The 20,000-nt window shown below is 47.7% G+C and overlaps 1 protein-coding gene across 3 annotated transcripts in view; it reads left to right on the top strand.

The window, feature by feature from the left end:
* Positions 1-20,000, top strand: part of LOC127625541 (calmodulin-binding transcription activator 2-like) — a 37,753-nt gene that overhangs the window by 4,694 nt on the left and 13,059 nt on the right. For 2 of the 3 annotated variants that reach the window (XM_052100855.1, XM_052100857.1), the window contains exons 2-14: positions 1,868-1,968; positions 3,420-3,523; positions 3,821-3,888; positions 3,971-4,106; positions 4,187-4,258; positions 4,372-4,522; positions 4,692-4,817; positions 4,997-6,783; positions 6,963-7,089; positions 8,230-8,364; positions 9,155-9,306; positions 17,211-17,395; positions 19,807-19,885. In XM_052100855.1, coding sequence (XP_051956815.1) covers positions 1,938-1,968; positions 3,420-3,523; positions 3,821-3,888; positions 3,971-4,106; positions 4,187-4,258; positions 4,372-4,522; positions 4,692-4,817; positions 4,997-6,783; positions 6,963-7,089; positions 8,230-8,364; positions 9,155-9,306; positions 17,211-17,395; positions 19,807-19,885 — 3,153 coding nt within the window. In that variant the 5' untranslated portion in view covers positions 1,868-1,937. The remainder of the gene's footprint in view (positions 1-1,867; positions 1,969-3,419; positions 3,524-3,820; positions 3,889-3,970; positions 4,107-4,186; positions 4,259-4,371; positions 4,523-4,691; positions 4,818-4,996; positions 6,784-6,962; positions 7,090-8,229; positions 8,365-9,154; positions 9,307-17,210; positions 17,396-19,806; positions 19,886-20,000) is intronic. The other variant, XM_052100856.1, reaches the window with a different exon arrangement.

The following is a 20,000-nucleotide window of genomic DNA, read 5'->3' on the forward strand; positions in this document are numbered from 1 at the left end:
ACGCCGGTGTTACTGGGGGAGATCAGATCAGATGCCGGTGTTACTGGGGGAGATCAGATGCTGGTGTTACTGGGGGAGAACAGATCAGATGCTGGTGTTACTGGAGGAGATCAGATCAGATGCTGGTGTTCCTGGAGGAGATCAGATCAGATGCTGGTGTTACTGGAGGAGATCAGATCAGATGCTGGTGTTACTGGAGGAGATCAGATCAGATGCTGGTGTTACTGGGTGAGATCAGATCAGACGCTGGTGTTACTGGGGGAGATCAGATCAGACGCTGGTGTTACTGGGGGAGATCAGATCAGATGCTGGTGTTACTGGGGGAGATCAGAACAGATGCTGGTGTTTCTGGGGGAGATCAGATGCTGGTGTTACTGGGGGAGAACAGATCAGATGCTGGTGTTACTGGAGGAGATCAGATCAGATGCTGGTGTTACTGGAGGAGATCAGATCAGATGCTGGTGTTACTGGGGGAGATCAGATCAGATGCTGGTGTTAATGGGGGAGATCAGACCAGATGCTGGTGTTACTGGAGGAGATCAGATCAGATGCTGGTGTTACTGGGGGAGATCAGATCAGATGCTGGTGTTAATGGGGAGATCAGATCAGATGCTGGTGTTACTGGGGTAGATCAGATCAGATGCTGGTGTTACTGGGGGAGATCAGATCAGATGCTGGTGTTACTGGGGAGATGGTGTTACTGGGGGAGATCAGATCAGATGCTGGTGTTACTGGGGGAGATCACATCAGATGCTGGTGTTACTGGGGGAGAACAGATCAGATGCTGGTGTTACTGGGGGAGATCAGATCAGATGCTGGTGTTACTGGGGGAGGACCATCATGCATCAGTTGCAGCTAAATTCATTTTTGAGCTGCACACCCTCAGAAACCAATTACTGCCTTAATGTACTTCAGTCACAGTACTTTTATTCTCTTATGTTTGTAATGTCCTGTTAAATGCATATTTTATTTTATATTGTTTAGTGTATATTGTTATTATAGTTTTTATTTTATTTGATTCATTACCTGTCACCTTATTTTAAATCTATCTATTGTTATTTGTTACTATCTTATCATTATTATTTGTCTTGTCATTATCTGTTTTGTGTATTAATGCTTTGGCAATATTGTATGTAAACACAATCATGCCAATAAAGTACTTTAAATTGAAATTGAAAATTGGGGATTGAGTGTGTGTGTCAGTGTGAGTGTGTGTGTGTGTTTGAGGATACATTTGTTCACCTACTGCTGCGGTTACTAGGCAACAAAGATAAAGAAGTTTGCCATTTTTTTGTGTGCAGGTGCACAAACAGTGAGTTGTGATGTCAGAAAGTTTCTGTTGAAGTAATCAGTCGTGTTATTTCATTTAAAACAAATCCTGTTTTATTGCAGCATTTCTGGTGATGAACTACACTACCCATAATCCTGACGTGACCAATCAGAGAAAGAGCTCTGCAGCTCCGCCCACTCCCATGATGCACTGTGTATGATGCAATCGGGTCGCTCTCCCTACCCTCTCAAACTACTGTTAATATTTGTATATATCGGAATATTTGGCAAACATATTAAAATATATGATTTTAATAATTTTATGTTTTAAATCAATAGTTTTATAGTTTTCCATTGTTTTTAATTCGATTGCGTCATTCGCAATGCTTCATGGTATTGTGCAACAAAAATACATTTTGACACAAAAATTGTCCCTTATTTAAAATAAGAGCACAAGTGTGTGTTCCAGTGTGACACTTCCAATGGAAGTCAATGGGGTTTAATGTTTGGAGGTTTTAAAGTCAGAAATGTGACGCTTATAATTTAATAAAAGCACTTACATTAATTCTTCTGTTAAACTCGTGTCTGTGTTTGTCAGTAGAGCAGTTTATTCCCCCCTGGATTGTGTGACTGCCCCCTACAGACTGGAGGAGTGAGTGAACTTCACCATGAACAACAAAGACAGCACCACAGAGTCTGGTCAGTGCCAATATATGGATAGTTCTCCCCAAAATGAAAATGATGTCATAATGTATGCACCTTCAGGTCGCTCCATATGTATGTTATGCGTAATGCTGTTTAAATGAATATCGCGGCCGTCGATTGTAATACAATAACCGTGAGTAGTGACTAACTTGAAATCAAGCATCATAAACGTTTTCCATGTGGCTTGTGCGTCATATTCCAAACCTTCTGAAAGCTTTCACATTTTGAGTTAAAGTAAAAACATGTCATGTTGAAATTCTTGAAAAAAGAAATGTTTTGACACACACACACACACACTCACTCACTCACACACACTCTCACACACTCACACACTCTCACACACACTCACTCACACACAGTCTCACACACACTCACACACACACACTCTCACACACACTCTCTCACACACTCACACACACACACTCTCACTCACACACACACACACACACACACACACACACACACTCACTCACACACAGTCACACACACACACACACACACACACACTCTCACACACACTCTCTCACACACACTCACACACATACACACACACACATGTTGTGTTTCCATGTTTTATGGGGACTTTCCATAGACATAATGGTTTTTATACTGTACAAACTTTATATTCTATCCCCTAAACCTAACCCTACCCCTAAACCTAACCCTCACAGAAAACTTTCTGCATTTTTACATTTTCAAAAAACATAATTTAGTATGATTTATAAGCTGTTTTCCTCATGGGGACCGACAAAATGTCCCCACAAGGTCAAAAATTTCAGGTTTTACTATCCTTATGGGGACATTTGGTCCCCACAATGTGATAAATACACGCTCACACACACTCACACAAACACTCACACACACACACTCACACTCTCACACACACACACACACTCACACTCTCACACACACACACTCACACAAACACTCACACACACACACTCACACTCTCACACACACACACACACTCACACTCTCACACACACTCACTCACTCACACTCACACACACACTCACAAACACTCGCACACACTCTCACACACACACACACACACACACACACTCACACACACTCACACACTCACTCACACTCACTCACACACACACACACACACACTCATATTTCTCTTTGTCAGTCATACACTAATCCTGGAGCAGACATGTGAGCTTGAAGTGTGTTCTGACAGAAGCTCTTCAGCGGCCTTCATGCAAGAACTTCTCTTGTTTTTAAATATCCACCATTGTGTTGAAAAGCAACAATATTCATTAAAACGTCTCCTTTTGAGATTTGGAACGACGTGAGGGTGAGTAAATGATGACTCTCTCTCCCTTTAACGTTTGCTAAATGCTCTTTTGTCTTCATTGTGAACGGGTTTGTGTAGTTTGGTTCCTTCAGAAGGAGTGTTGCTGGTCTCAGGATGTGTGTGTGTTCTGTGTGTGTTGTAGAGAGCGGTGGGCAGATGAAAGTGTTTTTGCCCAATAAACTGTTGGAGTGTTTGCCGTGCACCTCGACGTTACCCAAAGAGAGACTGCGCTGGAACACTAATGAGGTGTGTTGATGTTATTAATGAGGCGACAGACTTTGAGTCACCGCCACGAGGACTGAGAGCGCATTGGGCGCTCCAGACTGGGGAGGATCGTTCCAAATTGGTTATGCCAACGTTTGTCCTTCACCGTCAGGAGGGTCACACCTGTTGGCACTTGTCACTTGAAGCCCCAGAAGAGATCAGAGACTGAAAACATGTTGATGAGAGTAGAGGGGCGTTCAACTGCTTTGTGTCCATTGCACTTAATGAATGCGTTTATTAACAGTGTTGCCATGTTCATCCCGTGCGTGTGTGTGACAGGAAATCGCCTCCTTCCTGATATCATTTGACAGACACGAGGAGTGGCTGTGCTGCAGTCTGAAGACCAGGTGTGTGTGTGTTCTGAATCTCATGGGGGTTTAACTCATATTACTGAAATACATCACGTGTGTTGTGTGTGTGGATGATCAGGCCACAGAACGGCTCCGTTATCCTGTACAACCGCAAGAAAGTCAAATACCGTAAAGATGGATACTGCTGGAAGAAACGGAAAGACGGGAAGACGACAAGAGAGGATCACATGAAGCTGAAGGTGCAGGGCATGGAGGTGAGAGCGCCACCTTCTGTTCACACACACAGGAAGTGGATGTATGTGGAGTAAACGTGTCCTGTTTCTCTCGTCTGCAGTGTCTTTACGGTTGTTATGTTCATTCCTCCATCGTCCCCACATTCCACAGGAGATGCTACTGGCTCCTGCAGGTTAGTCATGACACAATCATAGGAGGTGTTCCTCGGGGCGAGCAATGTTCTACATTTAAGAATTGAAAACGAAACTTTCTGGAGTGTGTGTGTGTGTGTGTGTGTGTGTGCAGAATCCAGACATTGTTCTAGTGCACTACCTGAATGTGCCCTCACTAGAGGACAGTGTGAAGTCATGTGGCCCGCTGTCATGTGCACGGACCGACCGCCGCGACAGTCTGCGCTGGAGCCGAGACGAACTGCTGTCACAACTCAAACCCATGTGTGAGTAAACAACCAATCACGAACATCACTCATGAGCAAACGCGTGCAGCCATTCATAGACTCAAGAAAATCATCCATCCATTGTACACAAGAGTTTAGAGATGAAATATTACAGAAATATTTATTCATATTTATTAATACCAGAAAGTGTGTGTGTGTGTGTGTGTAGTCCACAGTATGAAGTGGTCTTGTGGAGGGAACGGTTCACTGGAACTGTCAGTGGAGCAGATGGTGCAACAGGTCCTAGAAACCCAACAGACCAAACCACAACCACGAACACACACCTGCCTATGCGGTAAACACATATACACACTCACACAAGCACACACCTGCCTATGCGGTAAACACATATACACAAATATACACACACTCACACACACAACCTGAAGAATAACCCAGTCCTCTCAGGGGCATTAACCACATGCATGATTTGTCGCACTCCTGTCACTGACTTGTTTGACGTGTTTTCTGCAGCTTCTCCCAGCTCCAACATTCCTCACCGCTGCAACAGCACAAAACATCGCATCATCTCCCCCAAACTGCCCAGCAGCTCCATCACTTACCCCGCCCACACGGAGGTGCAGAACATGGCCAATGAGGGCTCAGGAGCGGATGTCGGCCGAGAGGCAGGATCAGGCGATGCATTAGTCGCTGTTGTGCCTTCAGAGAGGAAACAGTTCTCTGAAAAGCCAGAAGACCCGGGACGAGCCATTAGTGAGGACACAGGGGGTGTGGCTTCTCCTTGCTCCGCCTCTTCGAGTCCACCGCTAACACAACGGGCAGCGACCATTGCACTTTGTAATGGAAACGGGTTCTATGGTGACCAACGGGGAGGACTTGCCACCGTTGCCCTGCCGCAAAATGCAGTCATTGTCATGACGACAGCAGCACCATTGGGGTGTGGTGACGAGGAGAGAAAGAGCGAGTTGGGCACTACCAGATTGCCGCTCACCCGTACCGGCAGGAGGCTCGTCCTGTCTCCTGTATCGCCCAAACAGGATGCACCCTCTCCACCAATCACCGCCTCCCTGCTAAACCCCACCCCACCCAATCATGGTGTGGCCACTCTGTCGCTCACTTTACTGCCCAGCCCTGTGATTCGAGGACTGCTCCTGACCAAGCGCATAATCCCAGAAGCACCAGGGACTCTCCTGCATCCAGCATCCCAGTCATCCTCGCTGCTCCCATTCGACCCAGACTCCTTCCTCAACAGCCCCAAACAGGGGCAGACCTACGGAGGACCCACCCTCATCCCCCACAGCTCCGCCCACTCTCTTTCCGGCTCTTCCTCTCCATCCCCGCCCCCCTCCACGTCTCCTCAGCCCCCATTTCTCGCACAGTCTCTCTCGCCCACTTCTCCACCGTCGTCTCTGTCTTCCTTCTCTTCCGTGACAGAGAAGAAGAGCATTCCGGGTCATCCAGCCTCCAGCCCGCCCTCTCTGTCTCCTTCCCTTGCTTTTTCGCTCTCTCCAACTCGCTCTACTCTCGCGCTGCCTCCTTTGTGTTTGGAGTCATCTTTAGGTCTTGATTCGTTAACGCAACCGCTAAGTCCCTCCCTTGGTGTGCAGGAATCTTCCAAAGCTCCTCCTACTGGATTTGACTCTCAGGCCTTGTCCAGTCAGCTGCTGACTAATCAGCACTTATCTTCCCAACACATGAACAACCAGTTGGCATCCATCAATCAACTCTCAACAACCAAAATATCGCAAAGTCAACCCTCCCTGGAAGTCCTACCGACCAATCAGTTGCCTCCAGAAGCAGAGAAGGCGGATCTTAGACAGCAGCTGATTCAGGTACAGTCTTGTCTCCTGGCAACCTACTCAACATGCATTCAGCAGCAGAATTTGACCCTGCCTCCAGCCACACCCACAAGCGGACAGGTGAGTCCCATACAGGTGAAGGAGGAGCAGTCCCTGTCCACTCAGGTGCCATTTGAATCAGATGTGACTCCTATGGACACCACACAAAGTTCTGACTCAACTCACATAGACAATGAGGAGGCGGGACTCACGTTTGACTCCACCTTTCCTGACCTCATGTCTGAGCTGAATACCGATGAGTCCATGAGCCACACATCCACCCCAGACCCACCCGTTTATCCTGTCAGGTATATGGTTCCACCTCAGCCGACACCATCCACCTCGTTCCTGCCCTTCCCCCTCCTTACAAACACCCATTCGCTCGTATCCAGCGGCTTGCCGGAGGACCCCCAACAGCTGACCAACATCACAGACTTCTCACCTGAGTGGTCCTACCCGGAGGTATGCATTTCAGTAATCATGCATTTATTCATTGATGGAAAGGGAAAATTACCATGTAGTGTGATCTCCTGATGTGGCCAAAGTTCAGAGCTTCTGTTTTGACCTTGTTCATGGAAGTTGTCTGACATGTTTAGCATGTTTAGCATGTTTGTGATGTCTGGTGTTGATTTGTATGTTAGGGTGGAGTGAAGGTGTTGATCACAGGTCCATGGTCCGAAACAGATGGCACATACGTGTGTGTGTTCGATCAGAGTCGAGTACCTGCTTCTCTCATTCAGCCAGGTGTGCTGCGCTGCTACTGTCCAGGTGAGAGGGGGCGTTCATTCAACTCTTCTGTTCTGTTGGCAAATCTCGACAGATTCCCATAATCTACATCAGGGGTCGGGAACCTTTTTTCAACAAGGAGACAATTTTAGAATTTTTGGTTGATGCATTTTTTCGAAAGAGTCATACCACAAACGAATAATTCGCTATTTTCAAAAACAACGTTTTTCAATAAAATAAATGTTGATATTGTCCATAGACTACTCAAAAACACACAAAGATGCAAATATTAATATGTAACATGTTGCAATTGAGTGCACGTGTTTGTGCGGGTCCATTTCGTTCATGAAAACGTCCCTTTTGGGATGGGCGATATGTACAAATATTTTAATAATAATCGCATTTAAAATATTGCGATATCCGATTATATGGTCCACCCCCTGCCGAGGGTCGGTGAATATTTAAGCTTTATTGATTTTGCTGAACCTGCAGAGTTGCGTTCACAATGTGTAAGAGCGAACTAAACTCGCAGTACCTCACATGATCTCCGATCATCTCATGTAGATTACATTATTCTTCAGTCGAAACCGCCTCGGATTGAGCCTCGTCGCGTTTTGCGGGTGGCGGGTGGTATATCACACTCTGGGTGCAAATAAACAATAACAAACGTTCATAAAATCGCTCTTAGCAGCTAAGATCAATAGTGATTGGGAAATATGGCTCACTGCGCACATATATCACATCAGACGCACATCGGCGGCTTTTCTTTCGTCTGTTCGAAATATAACCACACGTGTTCCGTCAAACGCGCGTTATATATCACAGAAGTCTTACAGATCGCCCTGTGGCATGTGGCGTTCATTCCAAACCTTGTTCACCAGGAGTAGGCTGTACAACAAATTCAGAAAGAAACCAAAACAGTGTCATTGACTTCAAGCTTTGCAATCGCACCTACACTTTCTGCTGGAAGATCGAGATAGTTTTAAATGATCGTGTGAATGGCGAGACACCCCGCGAGCCTCTTGATTTTAAACAATGAGCCGCTTGTGGCTCCCGGTCATCGGTCCCCGACCCCTGATCTACAACCATGCTGTGTTTGAGTCTATGGAAACTTGAGGAATGACTGAATATAAAGTGTGTGTGTGCATGTGTTTGCGTGCGTGCGTGTGTGTGTGTGTGTAGCTCATGAAGCTGGACTTGTCGCTCTGCACGTGTTGAAGGATTGTAGCGTCGTCTCCACTTCTGTGCTGTTTGAGTATCGCGCCCGCAACGCTTCGTCTTTACCGAGCTCACAACTGGACTGGTTATCACTGGATGGTGAGTACAAACTAACACACACACATTTTGCACCTGGAACTAAATAGTTTATGATTGTTTGATTTCAGGTAATAAGTGGAGCCATATAATCACAATAATAAATATGATTATAGATGACTCCCTCAAAGACACTTCACAGCCGGTTTATGCGCATTTCCTCTTATCGAATAATAAATGTAACCACCTCAAGCGAGCGTATCATTTTTTATTCGCATCTTGATGTTTCCATCCAGTAGTTTTTATGCAATATCCCAAAATGCGCATTGAATACGTTGACGCTTTGAGTCCAGGGCGTGCTGAGTGACTCCAGTCAGGTCTCCTTAGCAACCAAATTGGCCTAGTTGCTAGGGAGGGTAGAGTCACATGGGGTAACCTCCTCGTGGTCGCTATAATGTGGTTCTCACTCTCGGTGGGGCGTGTGGTGAGTTGTGCGAGGATGCTGTGGAGAATAGCGTGAAGCCTCCACACGTGCTAGGTCTCCACGGTAACACACTCAACAAGTCACGTGATAAGATTGACGTCTCAGGAGACGCGGAGGCAACTGAGATTCGTCCTCCGCCACCCGGATTGAGTCACTGCGCCACCACGAGGAGTTGTTTAGAAAAGTACAAGTCATCACATTTATTGGTTTATGAATTCTGTATCAATACCCAGAAGGATTACTAAAGCTTAATGTTGCCGTGAACGATCCCTTGAACGTTGACCTGAAGGCCAATAACTATTTAGACATTATTTGAGCCAAGTCCCGTACAGAACAGCCTCTTTTCATGATCGATGTCTCCGTCTGTAGATAATCAGTTCAGGATGTCGATTCTGGAGCGGTTGGAGCAGATGGAGCGCAGGATGGCAGAAATGACCAACAACAATCAACAACAACAACAACAACATCATCATCATCATCATCATCATCATCCCACACCTCGATTAACACCTGAAAACCAGGTACATCATTATTCATTATTTGCATTATTCATTTATATTCAGATCACTGTGACTGTTGGTCTGAAATAATCATTTATAAAAAGCTACTTTTACTGTGCAGTGACTGTGTGTGTGTGAGAGTATGTGTGTGAGTGTGTGTGTATGTGTATGTGCAGTGACTATGTATGTGTGTGTGTGTGTGTGTGTGTGTGTGCAGTGACTGTGTGTGTGCAGTGACTGTGTGTGTCTGTGTGTGTGTGAGTATGCAGTGACTGTGTGTGTGTGTGCAGTGACTGTGTGTGTGTGTGTGTGTGTGTGTGAGTGAGTTTGTGTGCAGTGACTGTGTGTGTGTGTGTGTGTGTGTGTGCAGTGACTGTGTGTGTGTGTGTGAGTTTGTGTGCAGTGACTGTGTGTGTGTGTTTGCAGTGACTGTGTGTGTGTGTGTGTGTGTGTGTGACTGTTCCTTCCCCTTTCTGTGGTGCTTTACAGCGGCCAAATGGGGGCTCTGGACGGGTGCGAGGGGCTGGTAACCCCTCTACCCTCAATCTCATTACCACTAAACCACGAGATATAATTAAGCTAGTGCCGGAGGCCCTGGGGGGACAGGCGTCTATGACGTCTCCTGGCCAAACTCCATCAGGCAGAGCTCCTCCAGAAACAACAAAAAGCCACTACGGATGGCCACGTGGAATGTTCGAACACTCACAGCGGAGGAGAGGCTGCCACTCCTCTGTCGGGAGCTGGACCGGTACCGCCTGGATCTCTGTGGTGTTCAGGAGGTCCGGTGGACCGGCTCTGGCTCTTGCCACTATGAGGGGTGGACTGTCCTCTACTCGGGGTAGGCGACTGCCAAACAACAGTGAGTGGCTCTTCTTCTGAACAAGAGAATGATGGGAGCATGGCGGCGAGGTGTGGGAAGCTGTGAGCTCCAGGTTACTTTGGGTTCGCCTTCCCATCAACCAGAGGCGAGGAGTGGTGGTCGTGGTTATTTATGCCCCCACCGAAGACGAACATCCGTGGAGGGATGCGGGAAAGACCGATGAGTCAGATGCCTTCTATGACCTCCTGTCACAGGTGTTGGCTAAAGTGGCCCCTCGGGATAGAATCATCATGTTGGGTGATTTCAATGCCCGAGTTGGTCATGATGCTAGCACCTGGTCAGGAGTGATTGGAAGACATGGGCCTGATCAGCTCAATAACAACGGCAGGAGGCTGCTAGATTTTTGTGCAGCCCATGGGCTTGTAATTACCAACACACTGTTCCGTCATCGGAGCATCCACACAACATCATGGATGCATGCTGGGTCCAAGCAAGAACATCTGCTGGACTACATAGTGACGGAACAGCGGATCGCGAGCCCATGTCCTTGACACCAGGACCTACCGTGGAGCTGATCTGCCCACTGACCATCGACTTGTCATCTGTAAGATGCGCCTGCCATTCTTCCACTCGGTGGTGGGTGTAAACCCAGGGCCCCTTTCAAACCCATAGTAGCCTGGTCTAGGCTAGCTGATGAAAGTTGCAAGCGAGAATTTCAGCATACGCTTGCAGCTGGAGTTGGCATCGTCCCCCACCCCTCTGGATGTCGAGGGAAATGGGCGAGGTTTAGGGCTGTGGCTCATGTAACTGCAATGGCAGTTTTGGGCACACGGTCCAGACCTCCTCAGAAACCCTGGCTGACAGAGGAGGTGTTCAGGCTGGCTGAGAAAAGCGACAGGCCCACTCTCATCGTCTACAGCATCCCACGTCAGAGAATGAGGAGGATTACCGCAGCCTTCGCTCGGAGGTTCGGAGAGCCGTGAGGCTGCAAGGATGGTTGGTGGTCGCGGGTTGCTGAGGAGATGGAGTCTGCCTCAGTGGCCCACGATCACAAATCGCTCTTTAATTCTATCAAAAAGTTACTTGCAGCGCACACCTATTACCATCATTAGGGGAAAGAATGGTGATCCAATCTCCGACCCCCAGAAACAGGTTTACAGATTTGCTGAGCATTTCTGTGAGGTCCTGGGGAGGGAAGTCCCTGAGCCTGGAAAACATTGTGGGACAAAGTGGGGATGACCCTGCTGGGGCTCGTGGTGCCACAAATATTGAAGGAAGAAGTCACTCCTTGTGGGTGGCTGGCTGAGGTACCATCTTTAGAGGAAGTACTGAAGGCGATCCAGAGCCTGAGGCCAGGAAAGGCACCGGGCAGAGATGATCTCCCCAGTGAAATGCTGAGGGAGGGTGGTGTTTGTGCACAGACTGCCCTACATGACATCATAACAACAGTCTGGACCACTGGGCGGGTTCCGCAGGATTGGAAGGATGCCCTGGTGGTCCCTCTCTTTAAAAAGGGGGACCGCTCAGATTGTAATAACTATAGGGGCATCTCACTCCTCATTGTGCCAGGAAAGGTCCTGGCAAGTATTATTCAACATCGCCTTGCCAGGCACGCTGAGGAGAGACTTGCGGAGCCCCAGTGTGGTTTCAGGAAGGGGCGGTCTTGTACAGATGCCATTTTCTCTGTCCGTCTGCTACAGCAGAGGTGTAGGGAATTCCAGCAAGACCTACATCTCTGTTTTATTGACCTGGTCAAGGCCTATGATACCATCAGTAGGCCTGGGCTCTGGGTTGTTCTTCGTGCTTTCGGAGTCCCAGACCCGCTGCTCGTGATCATTAAGGACCTTCATGATGGCGAGCGGGCCCGGGTAAAACTACGTGGTCAGGAGTCGGAGCCATTCCCTGTTCACCTTGGAGTGCGACAGGGATGTCCTCTGGCCCCCACATTATTTAATATCTATTTTGACCATGTGGTTTGTGAAGCCTTCGATGGCTGTACTGGAGGAATTTCCATCTGGTACAGATATAATGGGAGGTTGATCGATGCCCGGGTGCGGTCAAGGGATGGCTCCCTATTGGTCAACCACATTATGTATGCTGATGATCTGGTGATTGCTGCTCACTCAGAGGAGGAGTTGAGGCTGCTGATGAACCTGGAGCTTGCCACTAAGAGATGGGGCCTGACCATCAGCCCAACCAAAACTAAGCACCTTCCTGGGTATTATGTACCAACAGACACTACACCCCCACAACTCCCAATTGGTGATGGGGCAGTTGTGGAGAGAGTGGAGTGTTTTCCATACCTGGGAAGTGTGCTTATGACCAGCTCGGTTTGACAGCAGAGGTCTCACTCCGAATCAGTCGAGCGGCATTATCTTTTCATCGGCTGCGTAATGCTGTGTGGAAGCTACCCGGTTTGTCGCTCCGCACAAAGCTTCAAGTTTTCTCGACCACGGTCGTTCCTCCCTTCTCTATGCTTACTGAAGCGTGGACCCCCTAATGGAACATCATCGCCGGCTAGAAACATTTAGGCTGGCCTGCCTAAGATCCATCCTGGGTTTAACCAGGCTGGATTGTGTGAGGAGCTCACAAGTCTTTGAAAGATGTGGACAAAGTCCCATCGGTGAGCTCCTCCGGCAGGCAAGGTTGCGTTGGCTGGGTCATGTAGCCCGCATGCCCGGCCACCGCATGCCTAAACAGTTATTGTTTGGCCGGATAGAGGGGGCTAAGTGGGCGCGGCACGGGCTGAGAAGAGATGGAGTGATGTGGTACAGGAGGATCTGGAGCTGAGTGGACTTGCCGACGACTGGTACCAGCAGTGTTGGAGGAGGCGTGTGAAGGATGCTGCTGGCCAGTTGGAGGCAGTCGCCCTCCAACAACAACGGAGGGCAGAGGAGCGACGCTCACAACAACGAGCAGAGCGCAGGGTGGCTAAAGCACAGCAAGTTGGCACAGTAGGGGGCACAGGTGGTGCATCAACCAGTCATCTCAGTCATTCGACCCATGTCACCGGTTCGATCTGTCCCGTGACCTCCTGCCAGCGGGCGTCCGACACTTCACGTGGCCTTAACGTGCACATAGCCTGGCACAAGCGTTGTGGTGACGTCACCGCCACTTAGTGGCGAATGGCGGTTGTTTGTTTGTTTGTGTGTGCAGTGACTGTGTACGTGTGTGTGTGTGCAGTGACTGTGTGTGTACATGTGTGCAGTGACTGTGTGTGTGTGTGTGTGAGTGTGTGTGTGTGTGTGTGAGTGTGCAGTGACTGTGTGTGTGTGTGCAGTGACTGTGTGTGTGTGTGTGTGTGAGAGTTTGTGTGCAGTGACTGTGTGTGTGTGTGTGTGTGAGTATGTGTGTGTGTGTGCAGTGACTGTGTGTGTGTGTGTGTGTGTGCAGTGACTGTGTGTGTGTGTTTGTGTGTGTGCAGTGACTGTGTGTGTGTGTGTGTGTGTGTGTGTGCAGTGACTGTGCGTGTGTGTGTGACTGTGAGTGTGTGCGTGCAGTGACTGTGTGTGTGTGTGTGAGTTTGTGTGCAGTGACTGTGTGTGTGTGTGTGTGCAGTGACTGCGTGTGTGTGTGACTGTGTGTGTGTGTGAGTGTGTGCGTGCAGTGACTGTGTGTGTGTGTGTGTGTGAGTTTGTGTGCAGTGACTGTGTGTGTGCAGTGACTGTGTGTGTCTGTGTGTGTCTGTGTGTGAGTATACAGTGACTGTGTGTGTGTGCAGTGACTGTGTGTGTGTGTGTGTGTGCAGTGACTATGAGCGTGTATTTATCACTTTGTGGGGACCAAATGTCCCCATAAGGATAGTAAAACCCGAAATCTTTGACCTTGTGGGGACATTTTGTCGGTCCCCATGAGGAAAACAGCTTATAAATCATACTAAATTATGTTTTTTGAAAATGTAAAAATGCAGAAAGTTTTCTGTGAGGGTTAGGTTTAGGGGTAGGGTTAGGTTTAGGGGATAGAATATAAAGTTTGTACAGTATAAAAACCATTATGTCTATGGAATGTCCCCATAAAACATGGAAACACAACGTGTGTGTGTGTGTGTGTGTGAGTGAGTTTGTGTGCAGTGACTGTGTGTGTGTGCTGTGAGTGTGTGTGACTGTGTGTGTGTGCAGTGACTGTGTGTGTGTGTGCAGTGACTGTGTGTGTGTGAGTTTGTGTGCAGTGACTGTGTGTGTGTGTGTGTGTGTGCAGTGACTGTGTGTGTGTGTGTGTGTGCAGTGACTATGTGTGTGTGTGAGTGTGAGTTTGTGTGCAGTGACTGTGTGTGTGTGTGTGTGTGAGTATGTGTGTGTGTGTGCAGTGACTGTGAGTGTGTGTTTGTGTGTGTGCAGTGACTGTGTGTGTGTGTTTGTATGTGTGCAGTGACTGTGTGTGTGTGTGTGCAGTGACTGCGTGTGTGTGTGTGAGTGTGTGTGTGAGTGTGTGTGTGCAGTGACTGTGTGTGTGTGTGTGTGTGATTTTGTGTGCAGTGACTGTGTGTGTGTGAGTGTGTGCAGTGTGTGTGTGTGTGAGTATGTGTGTGTGCAGTGACTGTGTGTGTGTGAGTATGTGTGTGCAGTGACTGTGTGTGTGTGTACATGTGTGCAGTGACTGTGTGAGTGTGTGTGTGTGCAGTGACTGTGAGTGTGTGTGTGCAGTAACTGTGTGTGTGTGTGCAGTGACTGTGTGTGTGCAGTGACTGTGTGTATGTGTGTGCAGTGAGTGTGTGTGTGTGTGCAGTGACTGTGTGTGTGTGTGTGAGTATGTGTGTGTGCAGTGACTGTGTGTGTACATGTGTGCAGTGACTGTGTGTGTGTGTGCAGTGACTGTGTATGTGTGTGCAGTGAGTGTGTGTGTGTGCAGTGACTGTGTGCGTGTGTGCAGTGACCGTGTGTGTGTGTGGAGTGTGTGTGTGTGCAGTGACTGTGTGTGTGCAGTGAGTGTGTGTGTGTGTGTGCAGTGACTGTGTGTGTGTGTGCAGTGATTGTGTGTGTGTGTGCTGTGACTGTGTGCTCTGACTGTGTGTGCAGTGACTGTGTGTGTGTGTGTGCTGTGACTGTGTGTGTGCAGTGACTGTGTGTGTGTGTGTGTGTGAGTGTGTGTGTGTGTGCAGTGACTGTGTGTGTGTGTGTGTGTGCAGTGACTGTGTGTGTTTGTGTGTGTGCAGTGACTGTGTGTGTGTGTGTGTGTGTGTGCAGTGACTGTGTGTGTGTGTGTGTGAGTTTGTGTGTGTGAGTTTGTGTGCAGTGACTGTGTGTGTGTGTGTGTGCAGTGACTGCGTGTGTGTGTGACTGTGTGTGTGTGTGAGTGTGTGCGTGCAGTGACTGTGTGTGTGTGTGTGTGTGTGTGAGTTTGTGTGCAGTGACTGTGTGTGTGCAGTGACTGTGTGTGTCTGTGTGTGTCTGTGTGTGAGTATACAGTGACTGTGTGTGTGTGCAGTAACTGTGTGTGTGTGTGTGTGTGTGTGTGTGCAGTGACTATGTGTGTGTGTGTGTGTGTGTGTGTGTGTGAGTGAGTTTGTGTGCAGTGACTGTGTGTGTGTGCTGTGAGTGTGTGTGACTGTGTGTGTGTGCAGTGACTGTGTGTGTGTGTGTGCAGTGACTGTGTGTGTATGTGTGTGCAGTGACTGTGTGCGTGTGTGTGTGTGTGCAGTGACTGTGTGTGTACATGTGTGCAGTGACTGTGTGTGTGTGAGTGTGCAGTGACTGTGTGTGTGTGTGCAGTGACTATGTGTGTGTGTGTGTGTGAGTTTGTGTGCAGTGACTGTGTGTGTGTGAGTATGTGTGTGTGTGTGCAGTGACTATGAGTGTGTGTTTGTGTGTGTGCAGTGACTGTGCGTGTGTGTGTGAGTGTGTGTGTGAGTGTGTGTGCAGTGACTGTGTGTGTGTGATTTTGTGTGCAGTGACTGTGTGTGTGTGAGTGTGTGCAGTGTGTGTGTGTGTGTGAGTATGTGTGTGTGCAGTGACTGTGTGTGTGTGAGTATGTGTGTGCAGTGACTGTGTGTGTGTGTGTGTACATGTGTGCAGTGACTGTGTGAGTGTGTGTGTGTGCAGTGACTGTGAGTGTGTGTGTGCAGTAACTGTGTGTGTGTGTGCAGTGACTGTGTGTGTGCAGTGACTGTGTGTATGTGTGTGCAGTGAGTGTGTGTGTGTGTGCAGTGACTGTGTGTGTGTGTGTGAGTATGTGTGTGTGCAGTGACTGTGTGTGTACATGTGTGTGTGTGAGTGTGTGTGTGTGCAGTGACTGTGTATGTGTGTGCAGTGAGTGTGTGTGTGTGCAGTGACTGTGTGCCTGTGTGCAGTGACCGTGTGTGTGTGTGGAGTGTGTGTGTGTGTGTGTGCAGTGACTGTGTGTGTGCAGTGAGTGTGTGTGTGTGCAGTGACTGTGTGTGTGTGTGTGCAGTGAGTGTCTGTGCAGTGACTGTGTGTGTGTGCAGTGAGTGTCTGTGCAGTGACTGTGTGTGTGTGCAGTGACTGTGTGTGTGTGTGTGCTGTGACTGTGTGCTCTGACTGTGTGTGCAGTGACTGTGTGTGTGTGTGTGCTGTGACTGTGTGTGTGCAGTGACTGTGTGTGTGTGCAGTGACTGTGTGTGTGTGTGTGTGTGTGAGTATGTGTGTGAGTGTGCATGTTTGCAGTAAACTATGTGTGTGCTGTGTGTGCAGTGACTATGTGTGTGCAGTGTGTGTGTGTGTGTGCAGTGGCTGTGTGTGTGCAGTGGCTGTGTGTGTGCGCAGTGACTGTGTGCAGTGTGTGTGTGTGTGAGTGTGTGTGTGTGCAGTTACTGTGTGTGTGTGTGTGTGTGCAGTGACTGTGTGTGTGTGTGCAGTGAGTGTGTGTGTGTGCAGTGAATGTGTGTGTGTGTGCATGTGCAGTGAGTGTGTGCGTGTGCGCCCAGTGACTGTGTGTGTGTGCGCAGTGACTGTGTGTGCTTGTGTGTGTGTGTTTGTTTATGAACATTTATAAAAATTATACACTTCGTATTAGTGGTCGAGCGATATATTGAACGATATTCGGACTTTTTTCATTATTGCATCGCTGATAAATGTTCCTGTTTGGCCAATTTGTTTCCTGAGGGTGCTGAAAATCGTTTTATGACTTCATTTCTATGTGTGTGTGTTAGTTGGGTCTGTGGTTCGAGTGCAGGATCGTGGTGTTGTGTGAGCGGATGATGTCGAGCGGTCGGTGGGTTCGAGACTCGGAGATAGAGAGACTCACACACTCTATCAGACACAGAGGAATGACACTACTGCACCTCGCCGCTGCGCAGGGATACACACAACTCATATACACACTCATACACTGGAGGTAACACACACAACTCATATACACACTCATACACTGGAGGTAACACACACACTCATACACACACTCATACACTGGAGGTAACACACACACTCATACACACACTCATACACTGGAGGTAACACACACACAACTCATATACACACTCATACACTGGAGGTAACACACACACACACAACTCATATACACACTCATACACTGGAGGTAACACACACACACACACACACACACACACACTCATACACTGGAGGTAACACACACACACACACACTCATACACTGGAGGTAACACATACACACACTCATACACTGGAGGTAACACACACAGACAACTCATACACACACTCATACACTGGAGGTAACACACACACACACACACACACACACTCATACACTGGAGGTAACACACACACACACACACACTCATACACTGGAGGTAACACACACACAACTCATACACACACTCATACACTGGAGGTAACACACACACACACACACACACACTCATACACTTGAGGTAACACACACACACAACTCATACACACACTCATACACTGGAGGTAACACACACACAACTCATATACACACTCATACACTGGAGGTAACACACACACACAACTCATACACACACTCATACACTGGAGGTAACACACACACACACACTCATATACACACTCATACACTGGATGTAACACACACACACACACAACTCATACACTGGAGGTAACACACACACACACACACACACACATACACTCATATACACACTCATACACTGGATGTAACACACACACACACACAACTCATATACACACTCATACACTGGAGGTAACACACACACACACTCATATACACACTCATACACCGGAGGTAAAACACACACACAACTCATACACACACTCTTACACTGGAGGTAACACACACACAACTCATACACACACTCATACACTGGAGGTAACACACACACACACACATATACACACTCATACACTGGAGGTAACACACACACACACAACTCATATACACACTCATACACTGGAGGTAACACACACACACACACACACTTATACACACACTCATTCACTGGAGGTAACACACACACACAACTCATACACACACTCATACACTGGAGGTAACACACACACACATATACACACTCATACACTGGAGGTAACACACACACACACACACAACTCATATACACAGTCATACACTGGAGGTAACACACACACACAACTCATATACACACTCATACACTGGAGGTAACACACACACACACACACACACACACACTTATACACACACTCATTCACTGGAGGTAACACACACACAACTCATACACACACTCATACACTGGAGGTAACACACACACAACTCATACACACACTCATACACTGGAGGTAACACACACACACAACTCATACACACACTCATACACTGGAGGTAACACACACACACACACTCATACACTGGAGGTAACACACACACACACACACTCATACACTGGAGGTAACACACACACACAACTCATATACACACTCATACACTGGAGGTAACACACACACAACTCATATACACACTCATACACTGGAGGTAACACACACACACACACACACACTCATACACTGGAGGTAACACACACACACACAACTCATATACACACTCATACACTGGAGGTAACAAACACACACATACACACACAACACACACACAGCTCAGCGTGTTTGCTAAATCACTATTAGCATTTAGCGCGTCTGATATGTTCCTTATAGGCTGTTAATGTGTTATGATAATTGTGCATGATATTTCTGAATGTTCACTAACACAGATGTTTAACACATCTGGGGGAATGAAGGTCTATATTACCTGCACTTTGAATGTTCTGCTATATTTACGGAAGTCTCACGAATGAGGCCCATTGATTTAGCCAGATGTTCCAAACCTTTCTCCATTAACGGCCACTTTTCAAAACCTTTCAGACTTACTAAAGGAGTAGTTCATCTTTACAAATAAAATGACCAGCATAACAATGAAACGTTGAATTGAACTGTTCAACTGATGAGCGCAGGTTTCTGCATTGACGGATAGAAACAGGAAGTTGGGGCGGGACATACTGACGGCCTGTTTTTATTGTACATAGCCTGTAGCCAGTAGACTTTAGTTTACATCGCAGTTGTGTTTAATACATGTAATTGCTCCTCAGAGGTAGGGGGTTGATCATTCTAGAACATTTAATTTGACAACAGTTTGCCCGTGAGTGCAGGATGATATCATCAATATTTTTGGTTAATTTCACCAGAAGAGAAAGACTGATAATTGTGTTTGCTTTCTTTTGATCTGTTTACAATCCTAAAATGTTTGATTGTGTCTCTCTCTCTCTCTCTCTCTCTGTGTGTGTGTGTGTGTGTGTCTCAGGAGCATCAGTGTGAACAGTTTAGATCTGGAACAAGAGGTGGATCCACTGAACGTTGATCATTTCTCCTGCACACCTCTGGTTCGTCTCACACACACACACACACACACACACACACACACACACACACACACACACACACACACTCACAGAATCAGTTTGATTCTTCATGCATTATATTTTTGTGTGTGTCTGT

The sequence above is a fragment of the Xyrauchen texanus genome, chromosome 31, assembly GCF_025860055.1.
Source record: "Xyrauchen texanus isolate HMW12.3.18 chromosome 31, RBS_HiC_50CHRs, whole genome shotgun sequence".
Lineage (NCBI taxonomy): Eukaryota > Metazoa > Chordata > Actinopteri > Cypriniformes > Catostomidae > Xyrauchen > Xyrauchen texanus.